Here is a 14,347-nt window from a genome sequence, read left to right as displayed (position 1 = left end):
CAGTGGCTAATCTATGCTGGCATCGCAGTCGCGGTGCCGAGTGCTAGCGGTCTAGAGGGACTTCAGTCCTGCGGTCTAAGGGCTGAGTTCTGTGACTATACGCTAGTGCTCACACTGCCGAGCTCTGTGGGCAATAACAGGCTACGGCATTTATTATTAGGTGGTTGTGCGGCTCTGAGAGATAAGAGTCCGCCTCTGTACACATTGGGTGAGGTTAACCCCGTGTGTCCCGTTATTATACCGCCATATAGCGTCCGACATTACCGAGCAGCAGTTAACACCTCTGCACGGGGGACCCCGGGCTGCGAACGCACCTAAAATATCATCTTTATTATTTGGTGCGTTCCGCCAGCCCGTAACACAGAGATGAAGGAAGAGATGTTTGGTGGTGCAGAACTATGGAGATATTTTTAAGATGCAGGGAATAAAAGCAAGTTCTGTGTCAAATATGACCCAAAAATATTGAGCTTGCTGCTTGGGAGTTATGGTTGAACCACCGAAGGAAATTGTAATTTTGGGTATAGATAGGTTAGTAAAGGGAGGAAGCACAAGAAGTTCAGTTTTGGAGAGATTCAGTTTTAGAGGGAGGACATGATGTTAGAGACAGCGGACAGACAATCCCTGATATTTTGTATTAAAGTGGGGATAATGTCAAGAGAAGATGTTTATGATTGTGTATTAACAGCATATTGATGGTACTGGAAAGCAAATCTGCTGATGGCTTGTCCAATAGGTGCAGTGTATAGAGAGGAAGGGGATTAGGATTAAACTTTGAGGAACCTCAACAGAAATGGTAAGAGGAGAATAAGAACAGGCAGCAAATGATACAGTGAAGGAACAGTCAGAGAGGTAGGAGGAAAACCAAGAAAAAGCAGGTTCTTTGAGGGTGAGAGAGCGAAGCATAGTGAGGAGTAGCTGGTGATCCAGTGTCAAATGCAACAGAAAGATCCAGGAGAATCAGCAGGGAATAGTGACCATTAGATTTAGCTGTTAATAGATTGTTTGAGACTTAGTAACGGCAGTTCAATCAAAATCCAGACAGCTCAGCAAGCTCTCGATCCCATAGGTCGGCAGAGTTGTCATTCACAGCGTCCCTAGGATACTGTGAGTGGTAGAATTGTATCAGTATCCCCTCTTATGGTGTGGGGTAGAGGACCTCCATGCTTCCCAGGGAACCTACGATAGAAGGCCCTGACCAGACGATCGGCCTTTATGACTCAAGCTGGCACCCAGGATTTCTCCTCCGGTCCGTATCCCTTCCAATGGATGAGATAATGAGATACTAGAGGGAATTACAGACTTTCCGAGAATCAAAAATTTTTTCGGACCTCGTACACAAAACTGTCATTCACAGGAACCGGATGAGTTGGGAGTGAAGGAGACACTTCAACAGTTATTTATGTCATACATTTGGGATGCGAAAAGACAGAGTTTTAATCTATAGGCCACCGGATTAATTACCGCCAAAATCTCATATGGGACAACAAACTTGGAACCCAACTTCATGGAATTGTGACACTGACGGATAGGGTTTTTTTTTCTTGGAAATAGGTGGCCAGCACCGAGGTTGGTGATTGGGACCTGTACTTTATGGCTCAAGAGGGAGTGGAAAGTTTTGAAGAGTCATTTTGAATTGTCAGATAGTGGTGTTATGAGGGTGGTGAAGTAGATTTGTTCGGCCAGATGGAGAGCAGAGTTACAAGTTTTGAGCTCAAACTTATAGTGAATGGAGTTTTCTGATTTCATGGTGGTGTGGTAGCTGTTTATATTCTGACCCAAAGACAGATTACGGAATTACCAGTGAGGTCAAATTAAGAGACTAGGCCCTTATAATTGCAAGAGCTTAAAGAAAGGAATGCACACATGATCTATGAGCAAATAAATTCTGTTTATTCCCTTGTGAATAGTTCTTCTTATACCATTTATGGACAATATAGTTCCCATTTCCACTTGTCCCCCCCCCTCTGACTGACATGTTATGATAACTTTTTTATCTCACTTTTCACAGTATACTACCCATAGCAAAGTTTTCTTAGAGCATCAGAACGTTACATATGAGATAAGAAAATATTAGACCAAATATGAAACCTTGAATATGGGACTGTAATATTGGTTAATACTAAACAAAATGTAGAACAGAGGAAAAAACATTAACCCTTCTATATCAGTGGATAAAGGATGAAGTCCAGTGATGCCTGAGTAGGGCAACAATTTTTGACAGACAGAGGGTTCTGATCAGAGCGCGGAGAGGGGAATTAGTAAAGTCATACACTGACCAGAGCTGGGAGAAGGCCAGGTCCAGTGTATTCCCATCTATATGCGTAGGAGAAGTAGTGAGCTGTGAAAGGTCGAGAGAGGAGGTTAGAGAAAGAAGATGAGAGGCAGATGGTGAGCGTGGATTATCAATAAGGATGTTAAAGTCCCCCATGATTAGAATGGGAATGTCACAGGATAGGAAGTGTGGAAGCCAGGTGGCAAAGGCATCCAGTAATTGTTTGATTTTTTTCAGGAGGGCGATATACAACTGCCACCCAGGAAGAAGGGTTTGAGGAATCTAACAGTATTGTCTTCAAAGGCAGGAAGCATCAGTGAGGGTCCTGGGCGATAACCTGGAAAACACATTGTGATGAAAGCAGCAGACCAACACCTCTACCGTAGCAGAATTTCTATGTGCAGCAGGAAGAGAGTTATATTTATTAGTGGAAGGAGGGCCAAAGCTGGTGGTATGTCACCAGCAACTATGAGTCAGAAAGTAAAGAGAATGAGCAGGAGGTTCAGTGATTTGTGCTAATGTTTTGTGTGCTGCATGGTGATAGTGGATGGTTTAGAGTGTTTGAGAAATGTCAGTAGAGCCTGAGAGCTGTACATGGGAGAGGGAGGGAGAGAGGGATTGATGTAGAAAGAGTGCACAGAATGTGCTAAATGGTGGTAGATAGGAAAGAGAGCAGCAGCTAGGACTTTCATGAAGCAAAGAGATATGGAAAGTAAATTATGCAGAACACTTGAGCAAGAAGCATGTTTCGATATCTTTCATGGCTTACCAATCCCCTGTATAGTTCAACTGCCATATTTAACTGTGCATACATTTCAACGATATTACACCTTTGGCAGGGAAAGGGTTGCATATTTTTAAGCAATGAAGTGTAACAGTAAGGAAAAAACTGAAATCACAGTTAACGCTATCTCACTGCACTAAAGCTTTTCTGCACCCATTTGAAAGAACATTTTTCGTCTATATTTCTTCTTCAGTAACTAGGAATATTAGACATAAAATATATTAGGTATAAAAACTGTTTAATCTGTGTAACTTGAACTCAGTTTAGTGACTGGCTTGAGCTGCGAATGACATTTTCTAAAAGTGAAGTAGTTAAATAAAATGTATTCCAATTAAAATTATTTAGAAATTCTATTCCTAAATGATTATTAACTTTCAATGTTATTTTTTTCAGGGTTCAGTTCGCATCTATGAACATCCAGGCTTCATATTAAGACCTATTCTTGACAATGTCGCAATAAAATTTGAACCTGACTTCAATGATTATGAAATTGTGTTGCTAAATGTTTTTGATGTGATGGTTAAAGCGGTCAGTTTGGTTCCAAGGATTGAATCAAAGCTATATTCTGATTGGGTGAGTGTTTTCAAATATTAGCTCTTCCTAATCATGTGCACACATTTGTATGTGTATACCATAGAGTTTATACACTGTTTACTCCTTCTTACATTTTGATATTCATGTAGGGGTTACCTAAAAGTAAGTCCTATGAAAGTTGAGTTTGTAACTAAGCATGACCGGGTTCCCAAACAGGTAACACAACTGAAGATATGTACGGAATGGTGCAAAAGTTTTAGGCAGGTGTGGAAAAAATTATTTAAAGTAAGAAATGTTAATAGTTTACTATCAATTAACAAAATGCAAATGGAAAGTGTTATGCCGTGCTCACCAGGAGGCGGGGCTTCGGCCCCGACGTCATTCCCTCCGGTACGGCGGTCCCTCGGGGGTCCCCGTCGGGTGCGCACGCGCAGCTCTCGTCCCCGGGTCTCCTCCTCCATGTCACGTTTGCGCTTGCGCTCTCCTGTCAGTGCTGTATAGGGCTCGGTCCTCTCTATGGTAATGGAGGACCTGACCCGGAACCTGTAGTGGTCATGTGCTTTCTGGCTAGGTCCTGACCCGGAACCAGTAGTAGTCATGCACTATATCAGACGACCTCCCCCTAGGGGAGGTGCCTGATTATTGTTGTGCTTCCTGGCTGGGTCAGCTGTGTCCCAGCCTGGCTGTGCGCTGTTCTCAGGTCCTCTGCTCTGTCTGCTATTCTGTGGTGCTCTTAGCACTTGCTCTGAACCCTTGTTGCTTCATGCTCGGTTGTGCCTTCTGGCATATCCTCTCGTATCCTGTCCCTTGTTTCTCGCTCAGTCGTGCCTCCTGGCCTTCACTCTATTCCTGTGTTCTGTTACACCTCCTGGCACGACTGCTGCCTCATCCTGTACTGTGTCGTGCTCCTTGCACGCGTCCTGTTTTGTCTACCTCCGGATGTGTTACTCGCTACACGCCTTAAGCGCCCATGTGTACCCGCCTTGCACTATCCCGTATTCAGCGCACTCCCTTGTATTCTCCTGTATTCCCTAGTATCCTGCACCCTCCAGTCACCCAGTCTCGTATCTCCTGTGAGCCGACCGCCTGGTGCCAGCTGTCGTGGCATCGTATCCCCTGGGCCTTGCTCCTGACACTCCCTGTATAGGGGGTGGTCCTCACTAGGCTAGCTCGCCCTGGGAGGGTTGGTGCCGCGACCCAGAGGGTCCACTCCAGGAGTCGCTAACACGCTAACAGTATAATCAGGCCATGGACCCCGCTGGTACTGCGGCTTCTGTCCAAAAGGAGCTGACGTTCCTCCGGGAAAGCCAGATTAGGATTATGGCATTTCTCAAGTCCATGGAGTCCGGTTTATCTGCCTCTCAGTCCTCTGAGCCTTGAATGCTGCCCAGTTGGCTAGTCTCCAGCAGGAACTTGCGCAGCAACGCGACTCCCAGGCTCAGATTCTCAACTATATAGCATCGGTAGATAATCGACTCCTTTCCATACAATCTGCCCAGGCCATGCTTCCACACTCGCTTCCGCGCCTATGCAAGCCACCCCAGTATAGTGGTGACCCTGTGTTGTGTCGCGGGTTCTTGAACCAGTGTCGTTTACATTTTGAGTTTTTGCCGCAGCATTACCCCACTGATCGTGCTAAAATAGCATTTATAGTTTCGCACTTAGAGGGTAAGGCGCTTGCGTGGGTGAATCCCCTTTGGGAGCGTGATGACCCGCTCGTCGCTCAGCTTTCCATCTTTTTGGACACTTTCCGTAAGGTGTTCGACGAGCCGGGTCGCCTTGCTTCCACCACCGAGTCCCTGTTTAATCTTCGTCAAGGTTCTCTATCGGTTGGACAATACGCGATATGTTTTCGCACTTTGTCCTCTGAGCTAGGTTGGAATAATGATGCCCTCGTAGGGGCCTTTTGGCGTGGTCTGTCCGGTCGGATCAAAGATGAACTGGCGGGCCGAGATACCCCTACCAATTTGGAGGATCTTATCTCTCTCGCGACACGCATTGATTTGCGCTTCCAGGAGCGCACTCGCGAGTCAGCCAGAGAGAGAGGGTCCTCTCGCCTTTCTTCGTCCACTCTCAGTTTTTCTCAGCCGTTACCCGAGTTATCTTTGGCAGATCCGGTACCTGAGCCTATGCAGGTGGATCGCCTCCAGATAGCTCAACGGCATCGTGTGAAAAGGCAGGCACAAGGGCTCTGTTTCTATTGTGGGGATGCCTCCCACTTTCTACGCTCATGTTCCAAGAGACCGGGGAAGTCTCTCCGCCTGGGACTGTTGAGTGAGGTCTCCTCAAGCGTATGTGATTCCTCTCTACCCCTGACCGTGCCTGTTTCCCTGAATTTTGGTTTCGAGACTTTTACTGTGAAAGCTATTGTGGACTCTGGGGCAGTGGGTAACTTTATTCGTCTCGAGGCAGTTAAGAAGTTTCCTATTCCTGTCAGATCCCTGGAGTCTCCTAGGTCAGTAGTTCCGGTCGACGGTAAGCCCTTGCAGGACACCGTTAACCAGGTCACTGAGGAAGTTGAGTTGCAGATTGGCACATGTCATCGGGAGCGGATCTCCTTCCACGTATTGCCGATTTCGCCTCATACCCTTCTTGGTCTTCCTTGGTTACGTGTTCATGGGTCGACCCTGGACTGGCAATCCGGTGACATACTCCGTTGGGGACCGTCCTGTCAAAAGAGTTGCCTGCTGAAGAACCCTGCTTGCTCGTCTTCGATGGTTACAGGTCCGCCGTCCGCCACCCCGTCTGTGACTTGTGACTTTGTCGAGAAGGAGGCTGAGAGTCAGTCTCCACATCCGTCAAGCAACCCGTCTGTGACTTGTGACATTGTCGAGAAGGAGGCTGAGAGTCAGTCTCCACATCCATCAAGCAACCGGTCTGTGACTTGTGACATTGTCGAGAAGGAGGCTGAGAGTCAGTCTCCACATCCATCAAGCAACCGGTCTGTGACTTGTGACATTATCAACAGGGGGGCTGAGAGTCAGTCTCCACCTCCGTCAAGTGACAGGCTCAAGGTAATTACCGTAGCTTCCGTCAAGTTGATGCCTCAGCGCCCAGGGGAGACCTTTGTGTCTAAAGGTAACCGTAAAGGTGTGTTATCCTGGGGACATTCTTCTCCGGCTGCTGGCCATGTTGGTGCCAAGAGGACACTCTCCCATTTATCCCACGATTACTGGTGGCCGTCTATTGCTCAGGACGTCAAAGACTTCGTGGCTGCTTGTCCATCGTGTGCCAAGAAGAGACTTCCCAAGCAACCATCCTCCGACAGCTCGCCTCTTAAGGATGAATTGACTTCCAATGACTGCACCACCGCTTCGGCCTCCGAGCATATCAGTGTGCCTCTGCCGGTTCGACCTGTCTCGGGAATACCTGCCTCCGACTCTCTGTCCATGGAGTTCTCCAGGGTATGGCGGGAGACCGAATTTTCTCGTATTGAGACTCTGGATCTGAGTGGTCCTCATGCAGTTAGGAAGTGTCTGGATCCCGCTCCTAGTGTCAAGGTGATATTTTCCAGTTCTAGAGAGAGGGGGCTTAAAGGAAGGGGGTACTGTTATGCCGTGCTCACCAAGAGGCGGGGCTTCGGCCCCGACGTGATTCCCTCCAGTACGGCGGTCCCTCGGGGGTCCCCGTCGGGTGCGCACGCGCAGCTCTCGTCCCTGGGTCTCCTCCTCCATGTCACGTTTGCGCTTGCGCGCTCCTGTCAGTGCTGTATAGGGCTCGGTCCTCTCTATGGTAATGGAGAACCTGACCCGGAACCTGTAGTGGTCATGTGCTTTCTGGCTAGGTCCTGACCCGGAACCAGTAGTAGTCATGCACTATATCAGACGAACTCCCCCTAGGGGAGGTGCCTGATTATTGTTGTGCTTCCTGGCTGGGTCAGCTGTGTCCCAGCCTGGCTGTGCGCTGTTCTCAGGTCCTCTGCTCTGTCTGCTATTCTGTGGTGCTCTTAGCACTTGCTCTGAACCCTTGTTGCTTCATGCTCGGTTGTGCCTTCTGGCATATCCTCTCGTATCCTGTCCCTTGTTTCTCGCTCAGTCGTGCCTCCTGGCCTTCACTCTATTCCTGTGTTCTGTTACACCTCCTGGCATGACTGCTGCCTCATTCTGTACTGTGTCGTGCTCCTTGCACGCGTCCTGCTTTGTCTACCTCCGGATGTGTTACTCGCTACACGCCTTAAGCACCCATGTGTACCCGCCTTGCACTATCCCGTATTCAGCGCACTCCCGTGTATTCTCCTGTGTTCCCTAGTATCCTGCACCCTCCAGTCACCCAGTCTCGTATCTCCTCCTGAGCCGGCCGCCTGGTGCCAGCTGTCGTGGCATCGTATCCCCTGGGGCTTGCTCCTGACACTCCCTGTATAGGGGGTGGTCCTCACTAGGCTAGCTCGCCCTGGGAGGGTTGGTGCCGCGACCCAGAGGGTCCACTCCAGGAGTCGCTAACACTCTAACAGAAAGAAGAAAAGTAAAATCTAAATCTGATCAATATTTGGTGTGACCAACCTTTGCCTTGAAAACAGCATCAATTCCTCTAGAAGGTTGTTCCAAAGATCTTAGAGTAGTAGCCACAGATCTTCTGTTAACATACAGTCATGGCCAAAAGTTTTGAGAATGACACAAATATTAATTTTTACAAAGTCTACTGCTTCATTTTTTCTAATGGCAATTTGCATATACTCCAGAATGTTATAAAGAGTGATCAGCTTAACAGCAATTACTTGCAAAGTCAATATTTGCCTAGAAAATGAACTTTATCCCCCAAAACACATTTCAACATCATTGCAGCCCTGCCTTAAAAGGACCAGCTAACATCGTTTCAGTGATTGCTCCATTAACACAGGTGTGGGTGTTGATGAGGACAGGGCTGGAGATCAATCTGTCATGATTAAGTAAGAATGACACCACTGGACACTTTAAAAGGAGGCTGGTGCTTGGCATCATTGTTTCTCTTCTGTTAACCATGGTTATCTCTAAAGAAACACGTGCAGTCATCATTGCACTGCACAAAAATGGCCTAACAGGGAAGAGTATCGCAGCTAGAAAGATTGCACCTCAGTCAACAATCTATCGCATCATCAAGAACTTCAAGGAGAGAGGTTCCCTTGTTGCCAAAAAGGCTCCAGGGCGCCCAAGAAAGACCAGTAAGCGCCAGGACCGTCTCTTAAAAGTGTTTCAGCTGCGGGATCAGGCTACCAGCAGTGCAGAGCTTGCTCAGGAATGGCAGCAGGCAGGTGTGAGTGCATCTGCACGCACTGTGAGGCGGAGACTCTTGGAGCAATGCCTGGTCTCAAGGAGGGCAGCAAAGAAGCCACTTCTCTCCAGAAAAAACATCATGGACAGACTGATATTCTGCAAGAGGTACAGGGAGTGGACTGCTGAGGACTGGGGTAAAGTCATTTTCTCTGATGAATCCCCTTTTCGATTGTTTGGGACATCTGGAAAACGGCTTTTTCGGAGAAGACGAGGTGAGCGCTACCACCAGTCTTGTCTCATGCCAACTGTCAAGCATCCTGAAACCATTCATATGTGGGGTTGCTTCTCAGCCAAGGGAATGGGCTCTCTCTCAGTCTTGCCTAAAAGCACAGCCATGAATAAAGAATGGTACCAGAATGTCCTCCAAGAGCAACTTCTCCCAACCGTCCAAGAGCAGTTTGGCGATCAACAATGCCTTTTTCAACATGATGGAGCACCTTGCCATAAAGCAAAGGTGATAACTAAATGGCTCAGGGAACAAAACATAGAGATTTTGGGACCATGGCCTGGAAACTCCCCAGATCTTAATCCCATTGAGAACTTGTGGTCAATCATCAAGAGACGGGTGGACAAACAAAAACCTTCAAATTCAGACAAAATAAAAGCATTGATTTTGCAAGAATGGACTGCTATCAGTCAGGATTTGATCCAGAAGTTGATTGAGAGCATGCCAGGGAGAATTGCAGAGGTCCTGAAGAAGAAGGGTCAACACTGCAAATATTGACTTGCTGCATTAACTCATTCTAACTGTCAATATATACAGTAGACATTCCTGAGGTCTCAACATTAGAGACAACCTAATTCCACACTACAATTCAAAAAGGGATTTATTTCTTAGGCTTTTCCCAATTCTGCCTTCATTTGTTATACCTTTTATTTGATAACTTTTTCTTCCTTCATTTTTTTTTTTGTTTTTTTCTTTCAAAAAATTTTTCATTTCAAATTTCACATGTAATGTCTTTTCAGAATATTGTATAGCACTAAATGTTTTATTTTTCTTATCATGTGCTTCATTGTCTAGTTGTTTTTATACAAATTCCTGCAATTGTGTCACATGTATGGCTTTTTCAATGCATTTATTTAGCATGTTCACTGATGGTTAGGCAACCTGTCTCAGGTGTGCTGTTTTACTACCTTCATCTGTATTGGTTAACATATACCATGGGATTTTGACTCTTCATGTATACAGCTCTGGCAAAAATTAAGAGAACACTGCACAACTTTATAAAAATCATCTTCTCTACATGTCTGACAGCCATTCCATGCCAGTGTCAGTTGAGTTCCAACCAGAGTACACCTCATTCTACTTAATGTGCTTCTGATTAGGTGATCACCTGAACCAAATCTTATTTAACGAAGAAAAGTATAAAACACCCTGCTGTGGTGTTCACAATCCTCTTGCAATAGGACAAACTGGATGGCAAAACAAGTGCTAGTAATATCCTAAAAGTAATAGGAATGAAAAAATTACTTTTAACCATGCCAAAGGAGTTGAAAAGAAAAGTCTTGAGTGAGAAGAGCTCAATTTGGCTTTACTAGCAGAGGGATACAGTGAGCATCATGTTGCCTCCATCCTTAAAATTTCTAAGATGGCAGTCCATTACAACAAGGTCAAGCAGCAGACATTGGGGACAACAAAGCTACAGACCGGCAGAGGGTGAAAACGATTCTCCACTGACTGAGCTGACCGTCATCTTATTTGAATGTCACTCAGCAACCGCAGGATGACATCAAGTGACCTACAAAAGGAATGGCAAATGGCAGCTGGGATGAAGTGCATGGCAAGAACAGTTTGTAACAGGCTCCTAGGTAGAGCTCAAGTCATGTAAAGCTAGAAAAAAAGCCTTTCATCAATGAGAAGCAAAGGAGAGCCAGGCTGAAGTTTGCCATAGACCATAAGGATTGGACCATAGAGGACTGGAGTAAGGTACTCTTCTCTGATGAGTCTAATTTTCAGCTTTACCCAATACCTGGCCTTCTAATGGTTAGACGGAGACCTGGAGAGGCGTACAAGCCACAGTGTCTTGTGGCCACTGTGAAATTTGGTGGAGGATCGGTGATGATCTGGGGATGCTTCAGCAAGGCTGGAATTGGTCAGGTTAATCTTTGTGAAGGACGTATGAATCAAGCCGCATACAAGGTTATTGTGGAAAAACAGTTGATTCCTTCTGCTCAGGCAATGTTCCCCAACTCTGAGGACTGGTTTTCCCAGCAGGTCAATGTGCCATGCCACACAGCTAAGTCAATCAATGTATGGATGAAGGACCACCACATCAAATCCCTGTCATGGCCAGCCCAATCTCCAGACCTGAACCCCATTGAAAATCTCTGGAATGTAATCAAGAGGAAGATGGATAGTCACAAACCATCAAACAAAGAAGAACTGCTTAAATTTTTGTACCATGAGTGGCATAAGGTCAACCAAAAGCAGTGTGAAAGACTGGTGGAAAGCATGCCAAGACGCATGAAATCTGTGATTGAAAATCATGGTTATTCCACAAAATATTGATTTCTGAACTCTTCCCGAGTTAAAACAGTATTGTTGTTTCTAAATGATTATGAACTTGTTTTCTTAGCATTATTTGAGGTCTGCAATCACTGGGTTTTTTTGTTACTTTGACGATTTCTCATTTTCCAAAAATAAATACAAAGTTTAGTGCTTGGAAATTCGAAGACATATTGTCAGTAGTTTATAGATTAAAAGAGTAATTTACATTTCACTCAGAAATATACCTATAAAGAGAAAAATCAGACAAACTGAAAATTTTGCAGTGGTCTCTTAATTTTTGCCAGATCTGTATATATGTTCTACCTTGCACATTATGCACTACCATGAATAAGGCTCCTTAGCCGAAACGTGTTGGTCAGTGTGCCGCCATCTTTGTTTTTGAATTTTATTTATTTTTGATAAAGTTTTTTTTCTGGATTTTACCACATATACCTTGCTGGATTTCCAATCCTTTTCCTGTTGAAGACCTACATGATGACTTCTGATGACTGCATGTCTAGTGCCAAGACATCTTTTGGATCTGGAGTCCTTCCCTGCCTTCAGCCCCCGTTACACACTGCGATATTGCTAGCAATATCGCTGTAAAGTCACTGATTTTGTGACGTAGCAGCGATATTGCTAGCGATATCGCTACATGTGATACTTACCTCCGACCGGCTCCCCCGCTGATTATCGCTGGTCGCGCGAGAAGGTCCTGGATCATTTCTCGTCATCAGCTTCCTGCTGGGCTTCCTGTGGCACCGACGAGCGACGCGTAGACGCGGGCGGGAGGACGTCAGGATCGTCGTGTCTGACAGGTAAGTAGCGACCCCCGACCCCAGCGATATCACTGGTGAGATCTGCCTGTGTGGCAGCTCACTAGCGACCACTTAGCGATGCACCAGCGATCCATATCGTTGTCGGGATTTCTGGTGCATCGCTAAGTGTAACGGTACCCTTCTACAGTAAAAGATATGGGTTTGAAGAGATAGCGTATATAAAGTCTATAGCCTTCCTTACTGTTGTGGTCTATTATATTTTTATATTGTTGTAGGTCTCTGTTTACAGTTCTTTTAGCAGTAGAATATATTTTAATTATGAATTTCTATTGAGAATGTGCTGGAAATGCAAAGAGTAATACTGTACTCTTTTCTATCTATAAAAGCAGGATAATCAGTCAAATGTGAACTTAAAGCCAATAATTCTTGAAGAGATTTTGGAAGAACACAAAAGAAAAGTCAAGGTGTTTGTAGCTCAGGAGAGTCTTTTGCCCAAGGAACATTTGAAAGTGTATGATAAGTACAGCTTCATAATAACCAAACAGGCGGAGCTGGATGTTCAACAGTTTTTAGCCGAGACACACACATTTGAAGAAATTATGAGAGAGGTCATGAAATATGAAAAACTCACAGAAGAAATACAGTATACTTCAAGAAAGGTAATGATTTTTATTGCGGTATAAAGGTTTTAGAAAAGCCTTTTAGGATTGATCAGTTACTGACTATTGTGCTTTTATATTGCGCCTTAAAGAAATGGGGACACATAAAATGATTTAGGCTACGTTCACACTAGACCTTTTTTGCAGCGTTTTTTTAATGCGTCTTTTTTATGCAAATTTTCAACTGTGTTTCACAGTACCAGCAAAGTCTGAGATTTCAGAAATCTCATGGGCACAGCTTGTTTTTTTTGTCATCAGGATTTTTTTGCTTTGCATGTTTTTTTGCACAATGGAGCATGTCACTTCTTTCAGCGTTTTTTTCAGTGTTTTTCACTCATTAAAAAATGGGTGGAGAAAAAATGCTGAAAAAGTGCAACAACTTACCCTAAAGGTCCTACAACCCAATATTATGTGTGTGAGCCTAGTGGGTAAACGCTGCACTTTCTGAAGCACACGTGTTCTTTTTATGTAAACATTTTGATAAATTATGTTTTTCCATAATCTGGTATGTCAGAGGACACAACAATTGATTACCTGAATTATACTGTAGATACTATTTTACTAATACAAAATGTGCACTTTTAAACACTTTTTAGATGTTAAAATTCCACATTTTATTCTTTCCCTGTTTTCTTTTACGCAACTGTAAAGCTAAATGAGATTTTCCTGTAAGTACAATCCCATATGGCCTATTAAGACATAGGTCTCCTAGAAGGGGATGATTAATAACCTGAGTAGAGATCAATTGCAAAGGGGCTGCTCTAGGTCTGAAGGACTCAGCTCAAATATCTATTAAAAGGTCAACCTTTTAATGTATAAAAGCATATTGTAGGGTTTTTGAGCGACTGATCATTTGATTCCCAGGGACAACACATGTATAGGACACTTGTCAGTTCAGTAGATTCATGCTGCCAGAACTACAGCAGCAGAAAACAGGGATGAGGTCCTTCCTCCAATCAGCTACAGCATTCTAAAACAAGAAAAGACAAGGGAGCAGTTCTTCACTGGTTTCATCCTGACCACCTGATTGACAGCAGAAACCTGATGAGAGATTCCTTTGAGCAGGCTCGAATTGGACCATAGGGGAGCAGGGTAATCCCCCGGTGGGCCCCTGTGCAGATCTGGGCCACCAACCCCACTCTTTTTGCAGTACTTGGCATAATTAACTTGATTCACTCTGTACAGAAAAAACAGCATCTCACCACTCATTAACCAACTACCTAGTTTATTATTATATAGGTACATTTGTGAACGAGGGTAATATAATATTTGTATGCAGGTGAAAAGTCAATGTTACTGGTGGGCCCTTAGCACCCCAGTCTGACACTGCCTTCGAGCCACCACAGTAACTGATGAAAGTGACCAAAATTGTGTTAAGTAAATACAAAGGTCCAACATCACTTTCTCAATCACTGTTCGTAGATCTTTAGGGTGTTCACACGCTGCGGATTCTGCTGTGGTTCCGCAGCGGATTTGGCCGCTGCGGATCCGCAGCAGTTTTTGCTGCAGTGTACAGTACCATAATATCCTATGGATATTAAAAACCGCAGTGCAGACGGTGCGGATTTTTCCGCGCGGTTTT

At 45.0% G+C, this 14,347-nt stretch overlaps 1 protein-coding gene across 1 annotated transcript in view; it reads left to right on the top strand.

The window, feature by feature from the left end:
• DNAH7 (dynein axonemal heavy chain 7) overlaps nt 1-14,347 on the top strand; it is a 529,416-nt gene that overhangs the window by 131,092 nt on the left and 383,977 nt on the right. Inside the window, exons 11-12 of the mRNA XM_073546702.1 lie at nt 3,450-3,629; nt 12,493-12,765. Of these exons, the coding sequence (XP_073402803.1) occupies nt 3,450-3,629; nt 12,493-12,765 (453 nt within the window). The remainder of the gene's footprint in view (nt 1-3,449; nt 3,630-12,492; nt 12,766-14,347) is intronic.

Source organism: Dendrobates tinctorius, unplaced genomic scaffold, assembly GCF_039654945.1.
Source record: "Dendrobates tinctorius isolate UK_male_01 unplaced genomic scaffold, ASM3965494v1 ptg000150l, whole genome shotgun sequence".
NCBI lineage: Eukaryota > Metazoa > Chordata > Amphibia > Anura > Dendrobatidae > Dendrobates > Dendrobates tinctorius.
The sequence above is the reverse complement of the archived record's forward strand: the minus strand, read 5'-3'. Positions and strand labels throughout refer to the sequence as shown.